Source organism: Gorilla gorilla, chromosome 14 (genome assembly GCF_029281585.2).
Source record: "Gorilla gorilla gorilla isolate KB3781 chromosome 14, NHGRI_mGorGor1-v2.1_pri, whole genome shotgun sequence".
Classification (NCBI taxonomy): Eukaryota; Metazoa; Chordata; class Mammalia; order Primates; family Hominidae; genus Gorilla; species Gorilla gorilla.
Genome location: NC_073238.2, coordinates 74,296,813 through 74,317,782, shown reverse-complemented (window position 1 = coordinate 74,317,782; position 20,970 = coordinate 74,296,813). Strand labels below are relative to the sequence as shown.

The 20,970-nt window shown below is 40.2% G+C and overlaps 1 protein-coding gene across 5 annotated transcripts in view; it reads left to right on the top strand.

The window, feature by feature from the left end:
• Positions 1–1,662, top strand: part of DIAPH3 (diaphanous related formin 3) — a 490,541-nt gene extending 488,879 nt beyond the window's left edge. For all 5 annotated transcript variants that reach the window (XM_055360754.2, XM_055360755.2, XM_055360758.2 and 2 more), the window contains one exon: positions 393–1,662. In XM_055360754.2, coding sequence (XP_055216729.2) covers positions 393–655 — 263 coding nt within the window. In that variant the 3' untranslated portion in view covers positions 656–1,662. The remainder of the gene's footprint in view (positions 1–392) is intronic.
• Positions 1,663–20,970: the final 19,308 nt, after the last annotated feature.

Here is a 20,970-nt window from a genome sequence, read left to right as displayed (position 1 = left end):
ACGGGGAAGGATAGAGCAGTGCAAAGGGCAAATGCTATTTTAGATGGGTGGCTAGGGAAGGCCTCTCTTTTTAGGTGGTGTTTGAACAGAGACCTGAAAGAAATATGGGACCAGGCCCTGATAATAACCACGTGACAGGCATGTCAGGCATAAAGGAAGAAGGAAATGGGCATTAGTGCTAATGAAATGGTTGGCTGTTATATTTTAGTTTATTCTTAAACCCCTGTGTGATTATTTTAAACCTGTCTTACTCTGTTGACTGTTTCTTTGTTTAGTCTATCTAAGAAGACTACTTATTTATTGAGAATAATTATTTTAAATGTGTTTCATAACGTGCACAGTCCTTGGTTATCATGGTGATAAGTTTTATGTTTCTTTTTTCCTTACTGTAGAAAATCAGAAAGTGCAGTTGACAGAAGGGTCACGTTCACACTACAATATCAATTGCAACTCAACAAGGACTCCAGTCGCCAAGGAGCTTAATTATAATCTAGACACTCATACGTCTACTGGGAGGATCAAGGCAGCTGAGAAGAAGGAAGCGTGTAATGTAGAAAGCAACAGAAAAAAGGAAACGGAACTTCTTGGCTCTTTTTCTAAAAATGAATCAGTTCCCGAAGTTGAAGCCCTGCTGGCAAGATTACGAGCTTTATAAGTTAAACTGGTTTTTAAAAAAAATGATTAAGCCAAATATAAAGCCATGCTCTAAACTATAACACTTGAAAAAATTGCTTTTATGTAAGTGACTTTATATAGTTTTAAATTATGATATATATTAGAAAAATAAAGCTAAATATATGATTGCAATGCTTTTTCTATGTACTGGAGGTTTTGGTTTATTCAAGATTGTACTGGGCTTTAATGCTTTTTTTTTTTTTTTTTTTTTTGTCTCCTGGTATTCCTCTATTCTTTATTTGGTGGTTAAATTATACATATTGCTTTAGAGAGCAGGTAGGTGGCCATGTGTTCAGCAGTGTGTCCTTAAGAAAATACCATCTTTCTAAGCCACTGGAATTTTTACTTTACTATTTTTAACATTAATGGATGTCAGGTCATCAACCTCAAGTCTTTACATATCCATGTATATTCCATATATATTGTTTATATAGGCCCAAGTTTCTCCTTAATTGGGATCTATATACTACCAGCACAACATCAAAAACATGTAATTGAATACATCAGGGCTATATATGTAAGGAAATGACTGGTGACCCCATTATCATCATTGTTGAATTCATGTTAAGTAGACCCTCTAGGGGACCATAAGGCAATTGAGCACATAACAAAAAATGATGCAATAAGAATGTATGCACTCTCTTTGCCAAATGCATGTGCTTTTGTGTAACGTGGATGTAAACAGTATTGCAGTGCTGCCGAAATTCTTGATCTTGGTTAAGAGAGTATTTTTCCCCTTGTAATTATGACTCTGAGATAAAATTGCCATTTTGAAATTTCCAAAGTAACAACTTTTTTTATTTTATGAATAAACTTGGGATTGCAGTTTCTCTGATTTGACAATCAATAACTTTAACAAAGATCTAAATAAGTGTTTCAAGGAAAGTTTTCCTAAGCAAATGTAATATTACCTCATTTGGGCATCATTACTCTGTTAATTCTATATCAAAGAAAATAAACTTGCTACTTGCACTAAATGAAAAAAAATGCTTTCTTTTTTCTCTCTTTTTTTGAAAACATTCTGTGGATAAGCTGAGAATAGACTGTGCTATGCAGTCTGTCTAAGCATCTATTTTGCTTTATTACATGTAATAAGTAAGTGACTGTTCTTTTACCTTCAGTTAAAAAGCAGTTATATGGAACTAGTCGGGCAAGGTCTATTGCTTTTTATTTCCTTAAGTTGCCACCTCCTTTCAGCTCTAAGTTAATAAAGTTAATTAATTAGAACTATGAGCCAGGCCCTGTTTATAGACATTGGAGAACAGAGTATTCTCTATAGCCAGTGTAGGAATAAATGTGAATTTGTATGTATTGCTGAAATGTGCATTTTGCCATCCAGTTGCAATTCCTGTTTTTCTGAAAACAAACCTTAAAAATCAAGAAAGGTGAAGGACATTTACACATTTAAGCTGACAGCACCCCTAACAACAAGGCAGGATTGTTTTGTTTAGGAAAGAATTTAAATGAAAGAACTCTCACTATCAGTTCTTAATGTGATTTTTGCAGACTTGGGTTTTTCAGAAACAAAACTTAAATTCAACTAGATAGTTTGGGCACACCAGGAAGCAGGTAAAAACTCTGGAAACTTGGGACCAGGGAGCAGCCACAGGTGAGAAGAAGCCTGGCAAGTAAAGGAAAGTGAAGATGACGGAGACTCCCAGGGGCAGAGGAAGGCAAGGAAGTCCAGAAATGGAGCAGTCAAGCCCCAGAGCATCTGTCTGCAGGGGCTGAGGACAACTTTCTCAAGCAAGAGGGCCAGGAACCCAAGGCTAGCAAAGTATCAGAAGCGTCTGGCCACCCACAGGTCAGCAGCCAGCACTCTCTCTCCCTTGATGACAGCAGCTGGCTCCAAAAAGACCATAGCTGTGGAAAGGAAACCTCTAAATGACTGATAAAGGTGAGTACCAACTCAAGGAACAGATCATTTGGAGATACTTTTATTGGTAGATGCCCTTTCAGCAATGGGCTAGAGGTATGATTAGGGTTTTAAAATGCATGATATTTCCTTAGCCAAACCATAGCATTGACCTTTAATTTGAGGGCAGGCGTTGAGGTACAATTTTATTTTTTTGAATAAGCAGTTTGTTCATTTGAATGAGCCAGTATGATGATTAATTTTTTTTTTTTTTTTTTTTTTTTAGACAGAGTCTGTCGCCCAGGCTGGAGTGCAGTGGTGCGATCTCTGCTCTCTGCAAGCTCCGCCTCCCAGGTTCACACCACTCTCCTGCCTCAGCCTCCCGAGTAGCTAGGACTAGAGGCGCCCACCACCACGTCTGGCTAATTTTTAGTAGAGACGGGGTTTCACTGTGTTAGCCAGAATGGTCTCTATCTCCTGACCTCGTGATTCGCCCGCCTAGGCCTCCCAAAGTGCTGGGATTACAGGCATGAGCCACCGTGCCCGGCAGATGATTAATTTTATGTGTCAACTTGACTGGGCTAAAGGATGCCCCAGACAAGTGGTATGGTTTTATTTCTTATTGTGCCTGTGAGGGTGTTTCTGGAAGAGATTTGCATTTGCATCCATAGACTGAATAAGGAAGATAGCCCTCCCACTGTAGGTGGGCATCATCCAGTCTCCTGAGGGCCAGAATAGAACAGAAAGTAGAGAAAGTGTAAATCTGCACACTCTACTTGAGTTGCGACATCATCTTCTCCTGCCCTTGCTCATCGGCCTTCCCGGTTCGTGGACCTTTGAACTCAGACTAGGATTTACATCACGGGCTTTTCTGCTTCTCAGGCCTTTGAGGTTGGATTGGAATTACACCTTCAGCTGGCAGATGGCAGATGGTGGGACTTCTCAGCTTCCAAAAAATCACCTGGTCCAATCCCTCATCATAAACCGTGCGCTCTCCCTCTCTCTCTTTCTTTTGTCTGTCTCTCTCTCTTTAAGTGTGTGTGTGTGTGTGTGTGTGTGTGTGTGTGTGTGTGTGCGTCTTGACAAGGATGTTCCATCCAGGCCAGTGACAAACCCCATGATATGGTTTGGCAGTGTCCCCATCCAAATCTCATCTTGAATTGAGCTCCCATAATTCCCATGTGTCATGGGAGGGACCTGGTGGGAGGTCTTTCCTGTGCTGTTCTCGTGATAGTGAATAAGTCTCATGAGATCTGATGGTTTATAAAGGGGAGTTCCCCTGCACAAGCTCTCTTTTGCCTGCCACCATGTAAGACATCCCTTTCTCTTCTGCCATGATTGTGAGGCCATGTGGAACTGTGAGTCCATTAAACCTCTTTCCTTTATAAATTACCCAGTCTTGGTTATATATTTATTAGCAGAGTGAGAACAGACTAATACACCCCTGATCCCAGAAAGATCATTGTGCCCTTTCTCATGTTAGTGTAGAGAATTTGGCTGGAACACACAGACAATTGGGTGGTCATTGAGTTGTCCTAGAGCAATGACCCACTGCTAACAAGTTTTCCCCAACAAATATTTAAAGTAACTTAAAAATAATGGAAGTAATCTCATTACATGAGCTTGTATCTCCTTTATTGTTAACATATTTGCATATTTAAACAATATATCAAAGACACCTAGTTTTTATATGCGGAAGTGGGTATTTCAATAATTCATATCAAAATTTTCTGGTAAATTTAAAAAACACAATTTACAACAAGTTGCTCCGAAACTCTTTTAGTTGTTAATATACTATTTACTCAAAAACAAGAACGATTAATGACATTAAAATGATAGTTTACCCATAAGTGATTATTTCTTGGGTGAGTCATTTTTATTTTAAAATATCATAATCTGAAGTAGATCTTCATTTAGCTAGAAACTAAATTATTTAGGCTATAACATACATTTGTGCTAGATTTCCTCTGATTAATTAAGCTTTCTTTGATATGTTAACACATGTAGACTGGAAATACTTTTGGTGATAAGTTGTGTGGCAAACTTTTGTAGGGACTGTGTGACTTTTGGAAAGTAATAGGTCCTAATATGTGAACTGCTAGTTTGATTGAAAACCAAAAAAGTGACATTTATTTTCTTTGCCTTTCATATAAATTATTTAAAATGTTGAAATGTAAGAATTGTAGCTGGCAGTGACCTGGTAATCATTTTTGTCTGGTGAATTCTTAAATGATAACCAGGCATGAGTGTTCTTGAAATATGTCCTAGGGCCACATTGTTCAACCGTTTTGCTCGAAAAGCTACTGTTTAGCAAAACACGTGGAGTTCCCAAAGACCCACAGAGACCAGATGGCATTTCAGAATTGAATCCAGATCTTTCCATAAAATGAAAATAACGGAACCTTGATCCATGAAAGTTCATTATTCCTAAGCAGACCTTTGCCTTTTAAAGTGCATCTAAGGAGAAGGTTAAAGCTAGAATGGAGGATAGGGCTTGAAGTAGAATAAAATGTCCTCTAATTAGGATTCAACTATAGAGGCCTCTTTGTCTCCTATTCAGCTAGTTATATTTGAGTGTTGTATTTTACTTCAACAATAGTCTCCCTTTAGGCATCTCCAAGAAGCAAGAACTTAAAAGGAACCTTGGTTTCTTTCAGAAAACCTCTAAAATGATAGATGTTATTCTTCTATCCATTTTGAAACCCCAACCATTGGACAAAAAATGTTTTAAAAGCTCCAGATATTGCCTTCTCACATTGATATTATCAACATTCACCATGTTCCTATGGATGTACCTTATTACAGGTTTCTTATTTGAAATCTAATTGTTGAAAAAGCATTCTAATGACAGAATTGGAAACCAACTATCTGGATTATCTCTTCAGGACAAATCACTCACTTTCATTTACAACAGCTTTTTAAAGTATTTTAGTAAGTTTCTGTTGTGTTACTTAACTTTTTTTTAGCAGTATTTAAAGATTAAGACTTCCCATTTTTATCCTGACATTTTTATTTCATGTTATATTTGGACTGTAACCTCATTGGTAAAAATTTATTTTTTCTCCTTATTTTCTAACTAAGGGTTACTAGCATTTATTTTAAAGATGAATGTCCAATCAGAATCTATCTAATCTTAATATTTTATGTATAATGTGAGTTCGTGTGATTGATGGTCAAACTTGAGGCCTATTGTAGGAAGCTACAATAAAATAATTAGATTAAACAGATTAAAACAAATGTTCTGGTTTCTTGAGAGTGGGAATAAGTCTTCAGATATGTATATTCCAGTGGATTTCTACCTAAAGTATCTGCTTTCTCACAGACATGACTGGTTCTGGTGGAGAATGTTCATTTATGCATCAAAAAAATAGAAGATTGACTATAAATATTTAATGTGTATTTAGTTTAATACACTTAATAGCCATAAAGGCAAATATAGTTAGGTGCAGATATTAGTGTATAGAAATGTCTATTTACATATTTGGTAATTATTTCCTTTCAAGGCTTAATCTGTGTGAAGTATTCTCTATTAAAAGACTACAAAATTAGGCAACAAAAGCTTAGACTTCATAAGTAAAGTACCCAATTCATCAGGGAAGCTTGATTTTAAAATGGGATATTTCTTTCCTTCCCTTCTTTCAGGCACAAATACATGGCTCTTTCAATGCAAAACCAACTAGGTGCCTAATAAAAGCAAACAGATGCCTCTCCAGCCTGAAGAAAATGACAATTTCTTTGGAGGGCCTCATCTTGAATCCTTTCCTTTCCTTAATGACCTAATGAGAGCCATTCTGATAATTGTAAGAGCCATGACTGACATTCCACACCTGTGGCCTACCCAGAGCATAAGAGTCCAATTTGACTGTGATCATAAATAAAATCTTGTCGTACTATTATAGGATGTTTGGCAAGGACAAGAATTAAGGCACCTTTACAACTCCCTAAGGAATCTGGTGATATTTCTAACATGATCTCACACATCATTCTGTCCGTCCCGACCTTCCTTGTATCACCTTCCTGAGTTATAGCTTGTATCCGTTACCCTCTCCTCCTTCCACAGCCTCTCCCCAAAATAAAGAATTGCTGACCTGAAGAAAACAAATCACGTTTGTTTTTTTTTTTTAATCTTTATAACAAAGTTGGTTAAAATGTTCTGGAAATCATGCCATATGTTTTCTGCAAAATATTTACTGCCTCCATTAGATTAAATGTTGTGTCTCCCGTTATGAAGTGAATACTGAAGGTCTCTTAGAGATTAAGGGACCTCATCAAGAAGTGTCCAGCCTCATCCTTTAATAACTTCTGGGGCCCGGGATCTTAGAGGAAACATTATCCATTCACCAAGTCCACCAATTCACCACCCAGCATTTCAATGATTAGTTCTTTTATGCTGGCAGTCAATGGGGAAAGTTGCCTCTCAGGCACTTCCTTGTGAATCCGCCTGGAAAAGGAGTTTTTTTTTTTTTGATAATGTAATAGCTTTTCTCATACTCTCCAGAGATGCTTAACAACTTCTGTCTGATTAGCCAAAGGAAGCACACTTATGTAAGAAGAACAGGCACACTTCAAGGACACTATTAAGCATGAGGATGTTAGAGGCACATGGGGATGGCAAGCCTGCAGAGACCAAATGCCCTGTTCACGGAGAGTCACTCAGGGTGACCGTTCTCTGGGCCTGGCCCAGATACAGCACAAGGAAAGCAAAGTTAGATTTTGATCAGCTCCCCTCTTCCTGGGAAGCTACACCTTTGCTACTCTTACGGCTTCTCTTTCTCTGTTAACTGAGCCTCCTTTCAGTTCTTTAGGTGAATGGTAACAGCAAAATGTTACCCTTCCAAGGGAATATTTGCATTTTAACTTACATCTGACCTATAAGGGTTAAAAGTCTACTAATGAAGAATTGGGAAGCAACAAACTAAGGGAACCTATGCTCACTTACTTAACTGAGCCCTGAATCGCACCTCCCTCTTGGCGTTCTTTCAGTCTGGATATCCTTGTTACCACCACCCTGGTCTTCAAAGGAAGTTACTCCCCCTTAATGCTGAGGCCAAAGCACAGGCAAAAGTTCCTCCATTCTTCTTTGTGGAGTTCAGACAAGATGGGTCTTTCAAAAAGCTTGCTCTGAGTAGAGAAGTGGAGAGTTAGAAAAAGGCAGCAAGAAATAGAAAGACGCCCAAGCTAACAGACAACAGTTTTCATCCTCCACAGTAACCACGTGCCTCTCATTTTGAGAAAAAGCCGTTGCGCGTGTCCTCTGGTAGGACAACAGATGATGAGGGGGACCAGTGGTTCATTCCTGAGGAACAATGCAGCCACCTTTCATCTTCAGGTATCTTGCAGAATAGCAACCATTGATTCAGTCCTAGAATTATATCCCACACACCTAGGAGGATTGCATGGGCATTTTGGCCTTTCCTAAACCTCAGAAACGAGACAAGAGACCTTACCTGAACTGTACAGTGTTGTCAGCTCTACTAGGGTGAGTTGGACCTTGGGTTTGATGTTTGTGTTGATGTGGACATGTGGTTCCTTTGCTATAAGCTGCATAATGCTAAACAGCAACTGCCTTCAGAAGCCACACTCACCAACTGGCTGACAGGTGCACTGACGGGAGGGTGTGGGGGAGGACAGAGACCATGCACACATACGGAGAGTGAAGAGAAGGGCCGAATAAGAAGCATGAAATGAGAGGAGTTTGCTGAGCGGGGCATGAAGCAGGAGTCCTCAGCAGTGAGGGCTGTATGCTATACACATCACAAGTTCAGAGGGAGGCAGGACTCAAAGAAGACAGGACAGCTGCCTTCAAATCCTTCAGGAACTCACATGGAGAAGATAATGAACTGACTTTCTGTGTCTCCAGAGCTAAAGCCAACAGATAAAAATAGAGCATAGCGTGTATGGGAAAGCGTTTTAACTGTAGAGCTGCCCAGTGATGACAGAGTCTGCCCTCCAAGGTTATAAAATCATTGAGTCTTAGAATTTGAGAAAGTTCTTAGAAGGAACATTGGAGGTCATCTCATTGGAACCCCTTGGTCTTCTCCTGAGGGGGAAGTGGCCTGCCCCAGCTGGAGCACCTGTCTCCTGACTCTTCCCGCTCCCTCCCTCATCACACAGCCTCTCTCATTCACCAAGCTACCTCAGCAAGCAGAGGGTAGTCTCGGTTTGGTTGGGAGATAATAAAGGAATCTATTACTCAGGGAGGAGGCTGGCATATATGAGCTCTGAATGACTTTATCTTGCTTAGAATCAGTGTTCTGTGATTTTATGGAATCATAAGTGGGCACCCTAGCCTTGGGGCTTATCACCTTCCTCATGCCATCACATATTCTTTGCTTATCTCCTTGAGGGACATAATAACTGTCTTGGTTTATTCATGTGCCTGCGCCAGGTCTTGTAACTGAAATAAATCAGCACTGCCCTCGAAAGGAGTGGCCTGGACAGGCAAAAAGCCTCGTGGGAAGAACACCTGCCGAGGACCTGGGCTGCCGCGGGGCTCAGTCTGAGCAGTAAAGCAGCTCATCCCCAGCATGCCGAAATGCAGTGAGGAATAAAACCACTCACTGATGCGGCTTGTGCACTCACACGCCAGGCACTGTTCTAAACATGTTATGCGTATTATCTTACTTTATGTATATTACAACCTTATGGGAAGGAATCGCTATTGGGGCTGCATTTTAACAATGAAGAAACTCATGTGTAAAGAAGTTAAGTAACTAACCCATGGTCACACAGCTAGTACGAAACAAACGGTAAAAATGTCAGCATTCCCAAACTCTAGACTCTGTGATCTTAGAACACACTGTTTCCCTGCACTGCTCTGAACTGCCCCATGGAACGACACTGACAATTAGCAGCGAACACGCTGCCTCTGCCATGCCTTGCACGCAGTTGTGCGGCTGCCCTTGTGGACGACTCTCCCCTCAGCTTCATTGTTCCAGAGTGCTATGAATCTTCAGAAAACCTATGTGCCAAAGATGACAAGGGAGAAATTTCTCATTTGAGTTTCTGTCATCTCTGTTTCTCTTTTAGTATAGTGTTGTGAGGTAATCACATATATAAACTTAAGGTAAGTTTTAACATGGATGTTTGCTGTCGGAGTTGGTCAAATGACCGGCAGTTGACAGGAATTTCGGGTCCTGTGACAGTGGTCGCCTTCCCTTGGGAGTGCTTTCCCTGGGAGTGCTTCTCCTGCACAGATGAACAGCTTGTCAGACCCTCTACGTTTGGAAGACTCTTGAGATTTCTGCGAGTCTGGTTTGTACAGGAGGTGAGTGCTTCCCAAACGGTTAGCCTCTCTGTAAAGTACCAGTGCTCATAATTTTTTGCTTTCTTTTTCCTTTTCTTCCCTTTTTTCTGAATTTAGGGAGAAATAGAAGCACAATACATAAACAGTAACTTTCACAAGACTTATTTTTTGCCAAAACAATCACTTTGTTTGAGATAGGCCTTTTAATAGTATCTAAAAAATAGAGTACTTTCAAGTGGGGTTTTTAAAATTCTGAATGTGTGAAGTTCTAAGGAGACAAATCCACTCGTGACAGTATTTCTCACACCTTTGATTAGTAGTAAGCTGTGTGTTTTGGAATACCATACTTTGAGAAATTTCTGCATTTCATCATTTGGATAAGAGGCAATTTTTGTTCCATTCATACTGAACATTGGATAACAGGCAATTTATATTCCATTCATACTGAAGGTAAGAGATTTATTGTAGATGAACTAAAGTTGGTGTGGCCCTCCCATAGATAATGCTTTTTCTAGTCCATAACTAGCAATACTGACAAACAAATAATTGAGTCTTTAAAGACAACTTAAATAGCAAATTTGCTCCTCTTATTACTAAAGCATTCCCACATAAGTCTTCTGTTCATCCTGTTTGTTTCCACAGTTTAATCCTTATATTAGATTTTCATTATAATTATATTGAAACAAAGTTAAAAGTTAAAAGTTCCTGACATCCTTTACACACTGATCTAGCACCATACGTACCCATTATCTGATTTGCTTCCTAAGCACAAGAATATTCATTGTCCTGTATGATACCTGACATAAAGCTCAATAAAATCTACTTCAACTGTAAAAAAAAAAAAAAAAAAAAAAAAAAAATTCTAATGAACTATTTGTTTAATCAAAGAAGACCAAGGGATTCATTAGAGAATTTTCTTGGTTTATTCTTTAAAAATTCATCCTTTTGTTAAACCCCATGTATGTACATTCAATAGCAATTAGATGCAAGAGTCCGTCATAAGCTGTTCAGATGTCGATCCCTAACATAGACCCATTCATTCAGTAATGCCAGGGGCTGTGCTAAATATTGGGAATGTAAAGTGCAACAAGCAAATACAGCTGACCTTTGAACAATGCAGGGGTTAGGGCCACTGATCCGCTATACTGTCAAAAATCCACAGATAATTTTTGACTCCCTAAAAACTTAACTACTAATAGCCTACTATTGACTGGAAGGCTTACTGGTAACATAAATAATCAATTAACAGTATTTTGTGTGTTACATGTATTACATACTGTATTCTTTTTTTTTTTTTTTTTTTTTTTTTGAGACAGAGTTTCACTCTTGTTGCGCAGGCTGGAGTGCAACGGCGCAATCTCAGCTCCCTGCAATCTCTGCCTCCTGGGTTCAAGCAATTCTCCTGCCTCAGCCTCCCGAGTAGCTGGGATTACAGGCATGCACCATCATACCCAGCTAATTTTTGTATTTTTAGTAGAGACAAGGTTTCACCATGTTGGTCAGGCTGGTCTCGAATTCCTGACCTCAAGTGATCCACCCACCTCAGCCTCCCAAAGTGCTGGGGTTACAGAGGGAAGCCACTGCACCCAGCCTACATAGTGTATTCTTAAAGAAAGCTAGAGAAAAGAAAACTCTATTAAGAAAATCATAAGGAGGCCAGGTGCATTGGCTCATGCCTGTAATCCCAGCACTTTGGGAGGCCGAGGCGTGTGGATCACGAGGTCAAGAGATCGAGACCATCCTGGCCAACATGGTGAAACCCTGTCTCTACTAAAAATAAAAAAAATTAGCTGGGCCTGGTGGCGGGCACCAGTAGTCCTAGCTACTCGGGAGGCTGAGGCAGGAGAATGGCGTGAACCCGGGAGGTGGAGGTTGCAGTGAACCGAGATCACACCACTGTACTCCAGCCTGGGCGACAGAGCGATACTCTATCTCAAAAAAAAAAAAAAAAGAAAGAAAGAAAAAAGGAAAAAGACAAAAAAGTCATGAGGAAGAGAAACTAAATTTACTATTCATTAAATGGAAGTGGATCATCATAAAGGTCTTCATCTTCATTGTCTTCACCTAGAGTAGGCTGAGGAGGATGAAGAAGAGGGGTTGGCTTTGCTGTCTCAGGGGCAGCAAAGGCAGAAGAAAATCTACATGTATAAGTGGACCCACATAGTTCAAACCCATATTGTTCAAGGATTAACTATATGGTCCCTGCCCTAGAGGGGTGCGTAATCTAACAGAGAAGACAAACATAGGATAACTGTGCTTGGTATAAGAAGTACAGGTTTAGGGGGAGAATATAATGGAAGGCTAACAGAGCCGAAAGGGGGATCAGGGAAGCCCTCCTGGGTAGTGACTTAAATTGAAGTTAAGCAGATGGGCAGAACTAGACAGGCGGGAAGGAGTGGAACAGTGCCAGGTAGAAGGAACAACATGTATGAAGGTTTGTAAGAGGGAAACAGCATGAAATTTTCATTTGGGGCACAAAATAGGTCTGAGATTGAGGGTAAGCTAAGTATATTGCATCTTCTATAGCATAAAAATTCATACTTTTTTAAAAAGCCATTGGAATTTATTTTTGAGAGAGAGGGTTGTATAAATTTTACCAAGCCAACTACAAAATGAAAACAACTAATAATTACTCATGGTATCAAACTTCCTTAAATTTTGTTTCATCTTCATAAAAATATGTATAATTAAGTTAGAAGGCTTCAACCTTTAATTAATTTTAAATGCATTAAGATTTCTATTTTTAAGGTATTGCAAGGTGAACATCTGTTATATTAATTATTCCAAGGATTTCTCTACACTAAATTATCTTGGTATTTAAGGCAAGCACATCACCTTCCTACTTGATACAAGTATATTTTTTTCAAGTATACATTTCAATATATGCTTTCATGTGTTATTTTAGAAAGTAACCATACAGTTTGAGATGAAGTCTGTCACACCAATTTTCAACATTGCTGGTAAAAAATGCCATTAGATCATCCACATAACCGTGGGATGTACATTCTTTAGAAACGATGGGAAGAAAAAAAAGAATATGTAAAAATAGCCATTTTGTCTGATTTTTCAGAGAGCCCTTTTTTCCTCCATAGGTACATACTTTTATGACAACTATGAACAGTGGTGTTTTGTCTAAGATCCATGCAGGCAAGGTTGTATCCACTAGGGAGCTTCCCGGAGACAGTAATTTTCAAACAATAGAGGAAAAACGCACAGATCAGCCAAATAACTTATGCTACATCAATTTTACACACCCAGAAAGCATGAAACTTTAATATGATCTCACCAAAATCAAGCAAGACAAACAGAAGCTACCAAAACAGGCTTGGCCCTTTCATCTAAACAAGCTTATGTCATGCCGGCTTTCAGAATACAATGTATTCCAAAAGGGCAGGGTGGCCATGCTTCTAAATGCATGTTATATTAGACAGCAAAGAACTACAAAAGACTCTCAAAGCGAAATGTCTGGACCCAAGTTGATTAATGTGCAGCTTTATTTCACTCCAGGGGCAAAGGACTAGAGGGAAAAAAAAAAAAAAAAAAGACCATAAGCTCATTTGCCAACTGTAAAGGTCACAGAGGAAATGATGGTAGGTAATGTGAAGTTGTCAGAGACCCCATACTCAGAAGTGTACGGCAGAGGTCCCAGGAGTGAGGTGCCAGGTGGGTGTTGGCTATCAGAGGGTTCAGGCCAAAGGAAACGCGTGTCCCTAGAATTCTCTGTTCTAGTTCAGGGTTCTCATGCCCAGTAAGAGACAGGAAGCAGATCATCCAGGACTAGGAGTCTCAGCCACCCTCTTGGAGAACTTAGGGCCCTCACTGTGGTCAGATATCTCAAACTTGCCTGCTCACAATGGCTCCTGGCAGCTCCCAACACAGGCCTCCCTGTCCAGTGGCATGACATAATAGCAGTGCCAGGTAGTCACCATCATTCCTCATCGTGAAGCAAGGCTGAGGGCACAGCTATGGCCATCGCAGGGCGGGTGCTCCAGTTTGGTTGCTTCGGGGAAAGCTCCAAGCAAACAGCCTGAAGAAGTACTTGTCCTCCAGGATTATCTGAAGGACAAGCAAGCCTTCCAGAACTGCTCTTTTATGAATTCCATAGCACTAGAATCCTGGATAAAAATGGAAACAAACAGAACATTTAAGAGTAAATCTTTGCATGCCTAAAGGCTCTTCGGTCATTTCTCAAGTGTTTGTCAGTGGGCTGAAGCATTTGCTCCCCTAAACTGGTAACCGAGAATTACAACTGGTATCTGTAGAGATCAAAGCTGCACCCCCAATTTCTGGGACTTGCCCTTTCGCACACTTACGCAGTTCATTCAGTAAAAGGCTACAGTGCTGTGGGGGGAACTAAGAGCTTTTCCTTGAAAAGTGGAAAGAGCATAGAAAAGAATCTTATGATTAATACAATCTCATAAAACTTCAATATCATTATGACAGAAACAAAAAGATTCATACTTAGGAATTCACAACCTTTTTCCAACCTCTGTTCCTTTCCCTGGACCTTTCCTTGTAGCTCAGTGTATTGAGTGAGGCATGAAGTATCTGAAGGAACTGTAGCAGGATTTGCCTTGAAAAGAACAGAGAGGAGCTAGCAAAAAAGGAGGAAAACGTAAAGAGATCGCCACGGGGAGAGATGTTTGAGCAACCACTGTAGGGAATTGGTAGAGATGGATGGGTGAAGAGGAATTTTAAAACATTTTTCTGTGTGTCCTGTGTATAAAGCCTTGCAGCACTCCTTGCAGAAACCTTTAGTCAATATTCATATAATTTCTCAAGGCTTCTGGAGTCAGATTTGTGGGATATGTGTAAATGGCTCCACTACATTTGAATGCCATCTGAGATAGGCTCACGAAGAACAGTCAAAACAGCAGGCTCATTCTGGAGGAGACAACTCTCCTGAAATGTCTGCAGCCTCTTCCAGAACAGCACATGTTACAGGAGCCCCCTTATCCGCAGGCATACGTTCCAAGACCTCCAGTGGATGCCTGAGACCAAGGATGGTTCCAAACCCTATATATAAAATGTTTTTCCTATACATACACATCTGTGATAAAGTTTAGTTTATAAATTAGGCACAGTAAAAGAGGAACAGCAATAACTAAGAAAATAGAATGAATATAACAATAAACTGTAATAAAATTATGTGAATGTGGTCTTTCTCTCAAAATATCTTATTGTGCTGTACTGCAGGTAGCTGAACAGTGGAAAGGAAACAGGATAGAGAGGACTACTGTATTGAGTTTTAGTTATAACTGTCACTTTAAACCTTTGGTTTTTCTCTAAATAGGAGACTTCTGCTATTTTTCCACTTTCAAAACTGCAGTTTCAGCTTTCACATCACATTCCCACCCGTAATTGTAACCAACTGAATGGATGTAGTGGAAAATACTGCTCTGTGTAACTTTTGGCATCTGAGATGTACCCCACAGAGTGTGCCTCTGTTTCACACTGAGTGAAAAGATGAACAGTTTTGCACCCAGGAGATCAAATTAACTAATGAGGTAAATCTGACATTCATGGGTGAAACACCACACAGTGTTTGAGGATTCCTCTGAAGAGGACTATTACAAATAAAGTCATTAGAGATAAAAATTTCATTCTCAAGCCATTTATGAGCCACTCTTGAGAATGTGCCACTGTTTTCTTTAGGGTAGGCAAGATGGTGGAAACAAATAGACCGGAAGACTCAAGGCCTGACAGCAGCTAATCTCCTGAGCACACGTGGTCTAGAGAGGTTTGAGGTAGGATTGAGTTGGGAGTGGGGATGGGACTAGCATGCTCCACACAGTCATTCAGAGCCCCAGGCTGATGCTAGCTTTGCCATTTCAGCCGTAGGTGGGGAGGTGAGTTAGGTGAGGGGTAGGCAGCCTGAAGGAAAAAAGAGCGTGGAGGAGGGGATGTGGAAGTTTTTGATGCCATGCCTGGGAGTAGCAGACAGCACTTGTGCTCACATTCCATTGAAGAGAACTTAGTCACCTCATGGTAGGGAAGGCTGAGAATGGTAATCTAGCTGTGTGCCCAAAGGAGGGGACACCAGTGGGCAAAACAACAGTCTCCACCACAGCCTTTTCTCTGATCTGATTTTCTGCTTTTAAAGATGTTATTTACACATATTAATAATTATAGAAGTCCCACAATGTGGAAATCCTCTGTTAGAAGGTGACTTAGTCTTATGCGACAGCATGAGTTACAGATTTTCATTTTGATAAAATGATCTCTTGAGGGGAGAATGATTGCCAAAATACTAACTTCCATGTGGGAAAAGATAATAACAATGAGAGCAGATATGGGGCTTTACAGTTTCTAAAGCACAGCCCACCTTAGGAAATTCAATTAGAACATTAAAAACTACAACCAAAATAATGTTTTCAGGGCACCTTCTAGGGAATTTCCAACACTGGTCTTTTCAAGACATAGAAAATTCCCCTTGTTACATCCTGCAATCAGATGAGTTTAGTTTTATACATATCTGGGGTATTTTATGTTAAAATTATAAATGAAAATATAAAGAAACTAAAAGTCACCTGAAATTCCACCAAAGATCATCACCACTAACATTTTGGGAGTGAGGTGTTTTGTTTTGTTTTTTTCTCAGACAATGAAATATCTGATTCCTTTATTCATGTAAGTCAGATGTTGTGACCTCAGCTGTCACCTCACTGGCCAGTGGAAAATCCCCCTCATCACATCTGGGACCCCGTCCTCTCCTTCATGGGATCGCACAATTCTCCCAAGCTGAAATCATGCCAGAGAAATCAGGAAGGGGCTGTGGGATCTTAATCCGTGTTTTTCTCCATCTTCACCATAGACCCTTCAGCTACCAAAGGTGCTGCTGAGAACCGGTTCTCAGGTTCCCTCTGTGCACTCCATTCTTGGCATTTAGAGGCATCCTTGAGTCCATCCTGTGGCCAACTTCACTGACCCCAGACTAAGGGAGACCACGTGGAGTGCCATGGTTTGTGTTCAGCCTCTACAGACTTTCTCAATTTTGTGTTTGCTGTCTCCTACTTTTGTGATATTTCCATATATATATATTTATGTATGTATACATATGTATGTGTGTGTGTGTGTGTGTGTGTGTCTATATATATACTCTCAAACAATGCGTTTTAGTCTCTCTTCCAACTATTCTCACTGCATTACTTTCCTCTATAAGTCTGGAAATTACGCATTTTTCTTTTAGTGGTTTCCCTAGCTATTTTGATGGATTAGTTTTAAAAGTCTAAAGTTAACTGTTTTTATTACTCTTCTTCTAAATAATGCAAGCTCTAAATAAATAACACCAATTAGGCCCTCCAAAACTATATGCTTAAATTGTCCGATATTTTACTTCAATCTATCTTTAGCTTAATATATTTGACATTCTTACTGCTGTTTTACACAGACAATGTTTTCTTCATCCCAAACCCTTCTGGAACCATCTTGCACCTACTTTCAAAATTTGCCTTAGTAAGACTCTATTGGTGGTAAACTCTGTCAGTTTTTGTTTGACTGAGAGATTTTCTTTATTTCACTCTCATTCTTGAAAGACTTTGTTTGCAGATTTTCTTTCAGCACAATGATGATATTATTCCACGAGTTGCACTATGGCTGTTGAGACATCAGTTGTCAGTCTAACTGCTGTTCTTTAAAGGTAATCTCCCTTTTCTCTCTCACTGCTTTTAAATTTCATTATCTTTGGGATTCTGCAGTTTCACCATGACATATCTAGGTATTATTTTGTTTCTATTTATTCTCCCTAAGATTCATTGAATTTCCTGAATTTGAGCTCTGATGTCTCTCCATAATTCTGAAAAATTCTGGCTATTATCTCATCAAATATTGCTTTTCTGTTCTATAATCTTTTGGCACTTCTATTAGATACATAAAAGAGTTTGTCTATCTTCTATGTCTCTTAATTCTGCTTTAAAATTTTCTATGTGAGCCAGGTGTAGTGGCTCACGTCTGTAATCCCAGCACTTTGGGAGGCCGAGGCGGGCAGATCACTTGGGGTCAGGAGTTTGAGACCAGCTTGGGCAACATGACAAAATCTCGTCTCTACTAAAAATACAAAAATTAGCTAGGCGTGGTGGTGCATGTTTATAATCCCAGCTACCCAGTTGGCTGAGGCAGAAGGATCGCTTGAACCTGGGATTCGGAGGTCGCAGTTAGCCAAAGTCGTGCCACTGCACTGCAGTCTGGGAAACAGAATGAGATGCCATCTCAAAAAAAAAATTATATTTGATATTCTATGTGGTACCCTGGATAATGTCTTCCAAACTATCTTTCAGGATGCTAACTTCTTTCCATCTGTGTTTAATCTTCCATTTAACCCACCCACTGAGTATTTGATATTAATTATTATATGGTTCAATTTTAGAACTCTGCTTGCTTCTTTTCCAAATCTGCTTGGTTGCTTCTGATAGTCTCTCGTTCCTTTCTCATCTTTCTAAGCTTCTCATACACACATTTACTTACACATATTAAATATGTTATTTTATACTTTGTGTCTGATAACTCTAGTATCTAAAGATGTTGCCAGCTTTTATCTGCTGGCTCTTGCATCTGGTACCTTGTTTCTTTCCTTTTTGACTGCATGCTCATTTTCTTTGGCACATTATTTCTGAGAGTTCTTTAGGCCTGGGTTGAATTTGCATGTCCTCAGAGAAGATCTGCACTTGCTTCTGCTGGTTGCCTGGGGCCACTGCTAGCTTGAAGTTTCTTGGACTAACTGCATCAGATAATGAGAACTCTGACCCCATGAGGCCTGGCACATCCTCAGGGGAGTTTTCCCCTCTGTCTGCTCAGTGCCACAGTGGTCCTAGACACTTTTCCTAGCTTTCCCCTTCTATCCAACACAGCGTGTTTCTCATTCACCCCAACAATAAAGGGCCAGGCCCTTGCTTCATTGTGTCCCCTTCTCCCTGTGCAACCACCATAAAGAGCAGGTGTGTTGGCAACACCCTGAGAGTGGAGACTGTTTCCATGCTTACTCACCTCACAGGGTCCTGCTTTAGTTTCTCTTTTGACCTCTGCAGATTCCTTAATTTCTGTCTAGCTTAGCAATGTATTTAAATAACTTAAAATGTTTTTTAGCCAAACTTTTAGTTGTTTTCAGCAGGAAAATTGTTCAGGCTATTTTTTCCACAATAAAACCAATAACTAAAGTTTTGTCAGAATTTTTTCCTCATAATGTCAACTTCTAAAAAATATATAGAATTTTGTATTTTCCAAAAGAAAAATTAATAATGTTCCATATTATATATTTTCATATACTTAGAAAGAATTATACACACTTGTTCCAAGATTATAAAAATATTTAAGTATGTGTTTTTCTAGTTTGGCTTTTTTCCCATTAAAATATTTGATTCCTTGGCTACTTATTGTGATATAAATAATGAGGTTGTGGATCCAACTTCTTATTTTTTAGAAATGGCTGGCCAGTTCCCTAACATACTTTATTAAATGATCATTATTTTCCCTAATGATTAGAAATACTACAATTGTTATGAACTATATTCCTATATAGTACACCTATCTATTCTGGTGTGGATTTCTAGGCCCTTGTATTAGTCCACTTCATGTTGCTGATAAAGACATACCTGAGACTGGGAAGAAAAAGAGGTTTCATTGGACTTACAGTTCCATATGGCTGGGGAGGCCTCAGAATCATGGCGGACAGTAAAAGATTGGTGGTGGCAACAGAGAATGAGGAGGAAGCAAAAGTGGAAACCCCTCATAAACCCATCAGATCTCATGAGACTTATTCACTATCATGAGAATAGCACAGGAAAGACTGGCCCCCATGATTCAATTACCTCCCCCTGGGTCCCTCCCACAACATGTGGGAATTTTGGGAGATACAATTCAAGTTGAGATTTGGGTGGGGACAAAGCCAAACCATATCATTCTGCCCCTGGCCCCTCCAAATCTCATGTCCTCACATTTCAAAACCAATCATGCCCACCCAAAGTCGTAACTAATTTCAGCATTAACCTAAAAGTCCACAGTCCAAAGTCTCATCTGAGACAAGGCAAGTCTCTTCTGCCTATGAACCTGTAAAATCAAAAGCAAGCTAGTTACTTCCTAGAGACAATGGGGGTACAGGTATTAGGTAAATATAGCCATTCCAAATGGGAGAAATTGGCTAAAAAAAGGGGGGCTACAAGGCCATGCAAGTCTGAAATCCAGCAGGGCAGTCAAGTTTTAGGGCTCCAAGATGGTCTCCTTTGACTCCAGGTCTCTCATCCAGGTTAGCTGATCAAAGAGGTGGGTTCCCATAGTCTTGGACAGCTCCATCCCTGTGGCTTTGCAGGGTACAACCTCCCTTCCAGCTGCTTTCACGGAGTGGTGTTGAGTGTCTGCAGCTTTTCCAGGTGCATGATGCAAGCTGTCGGTGAATCTACCATTGGGGAGTCTGGAGGACGGTGGCCCTCTTCTCACAGCTCCACTATGCAGTGCCCCATTAGGGACTCTGTGTGGGGGCTGCAACCTGACATTTCACTTCCACACTGCCCTAGCAGAGGGTCTCCATGAGGGCCCCACCCCTGCAGCAAACTTCTGCCTGGGCATCCAGTCATTTCCATACACCTTAAATCTAAGCAAAGGTTCCCAAACCTCAGTTCTTGACTTCTGTGCTCCCACAGGCTCAACACTATGTGGAAGCTGCCAAGGCTTGGGCTTACACCCTCTGAAGCCACAGCCCAAACTGTATGTTGGCCCCTTTCAGCCATGACTGGAGCAGCTGAGACACAGGGCACCAAGTCCCTAGGCTGTTGTCAGCATGGGGACCCTGTGCCTGGCCCACAAAACTACTGTTTCCTCCTGGGTCTCAGGGCCTGCAATGGGAGGGGCTGCTGTGAAGGTCTCTGACATGGCCTGGAGACATCTTCCCCATGGTCTTGGGGATTAACATTAGGCTCCTTGCTACTTATACAAATGTGTGCAGCTGGCTTGAATTTCTCCTCAAAAAATGGGTTTTTCTTTTTTACTGCATCATCAGGCTGCAAATTTTCTGAAATTTCATGCTCTGTTTCACTTTTAAAATGGAATGCTTTTAACAGCACCCAAGTCACCTTTTGAATGCTTTGCTGCTTAGAAATTTCTTCTACCAAATACCCTAAATCATCTCTCTCAAGTTCAAAGTTCCACAAATCTGTATGGCAGGGAGAAATGCTGCCAGTCTCTTTGCAAAAGCATAACGAGAGTC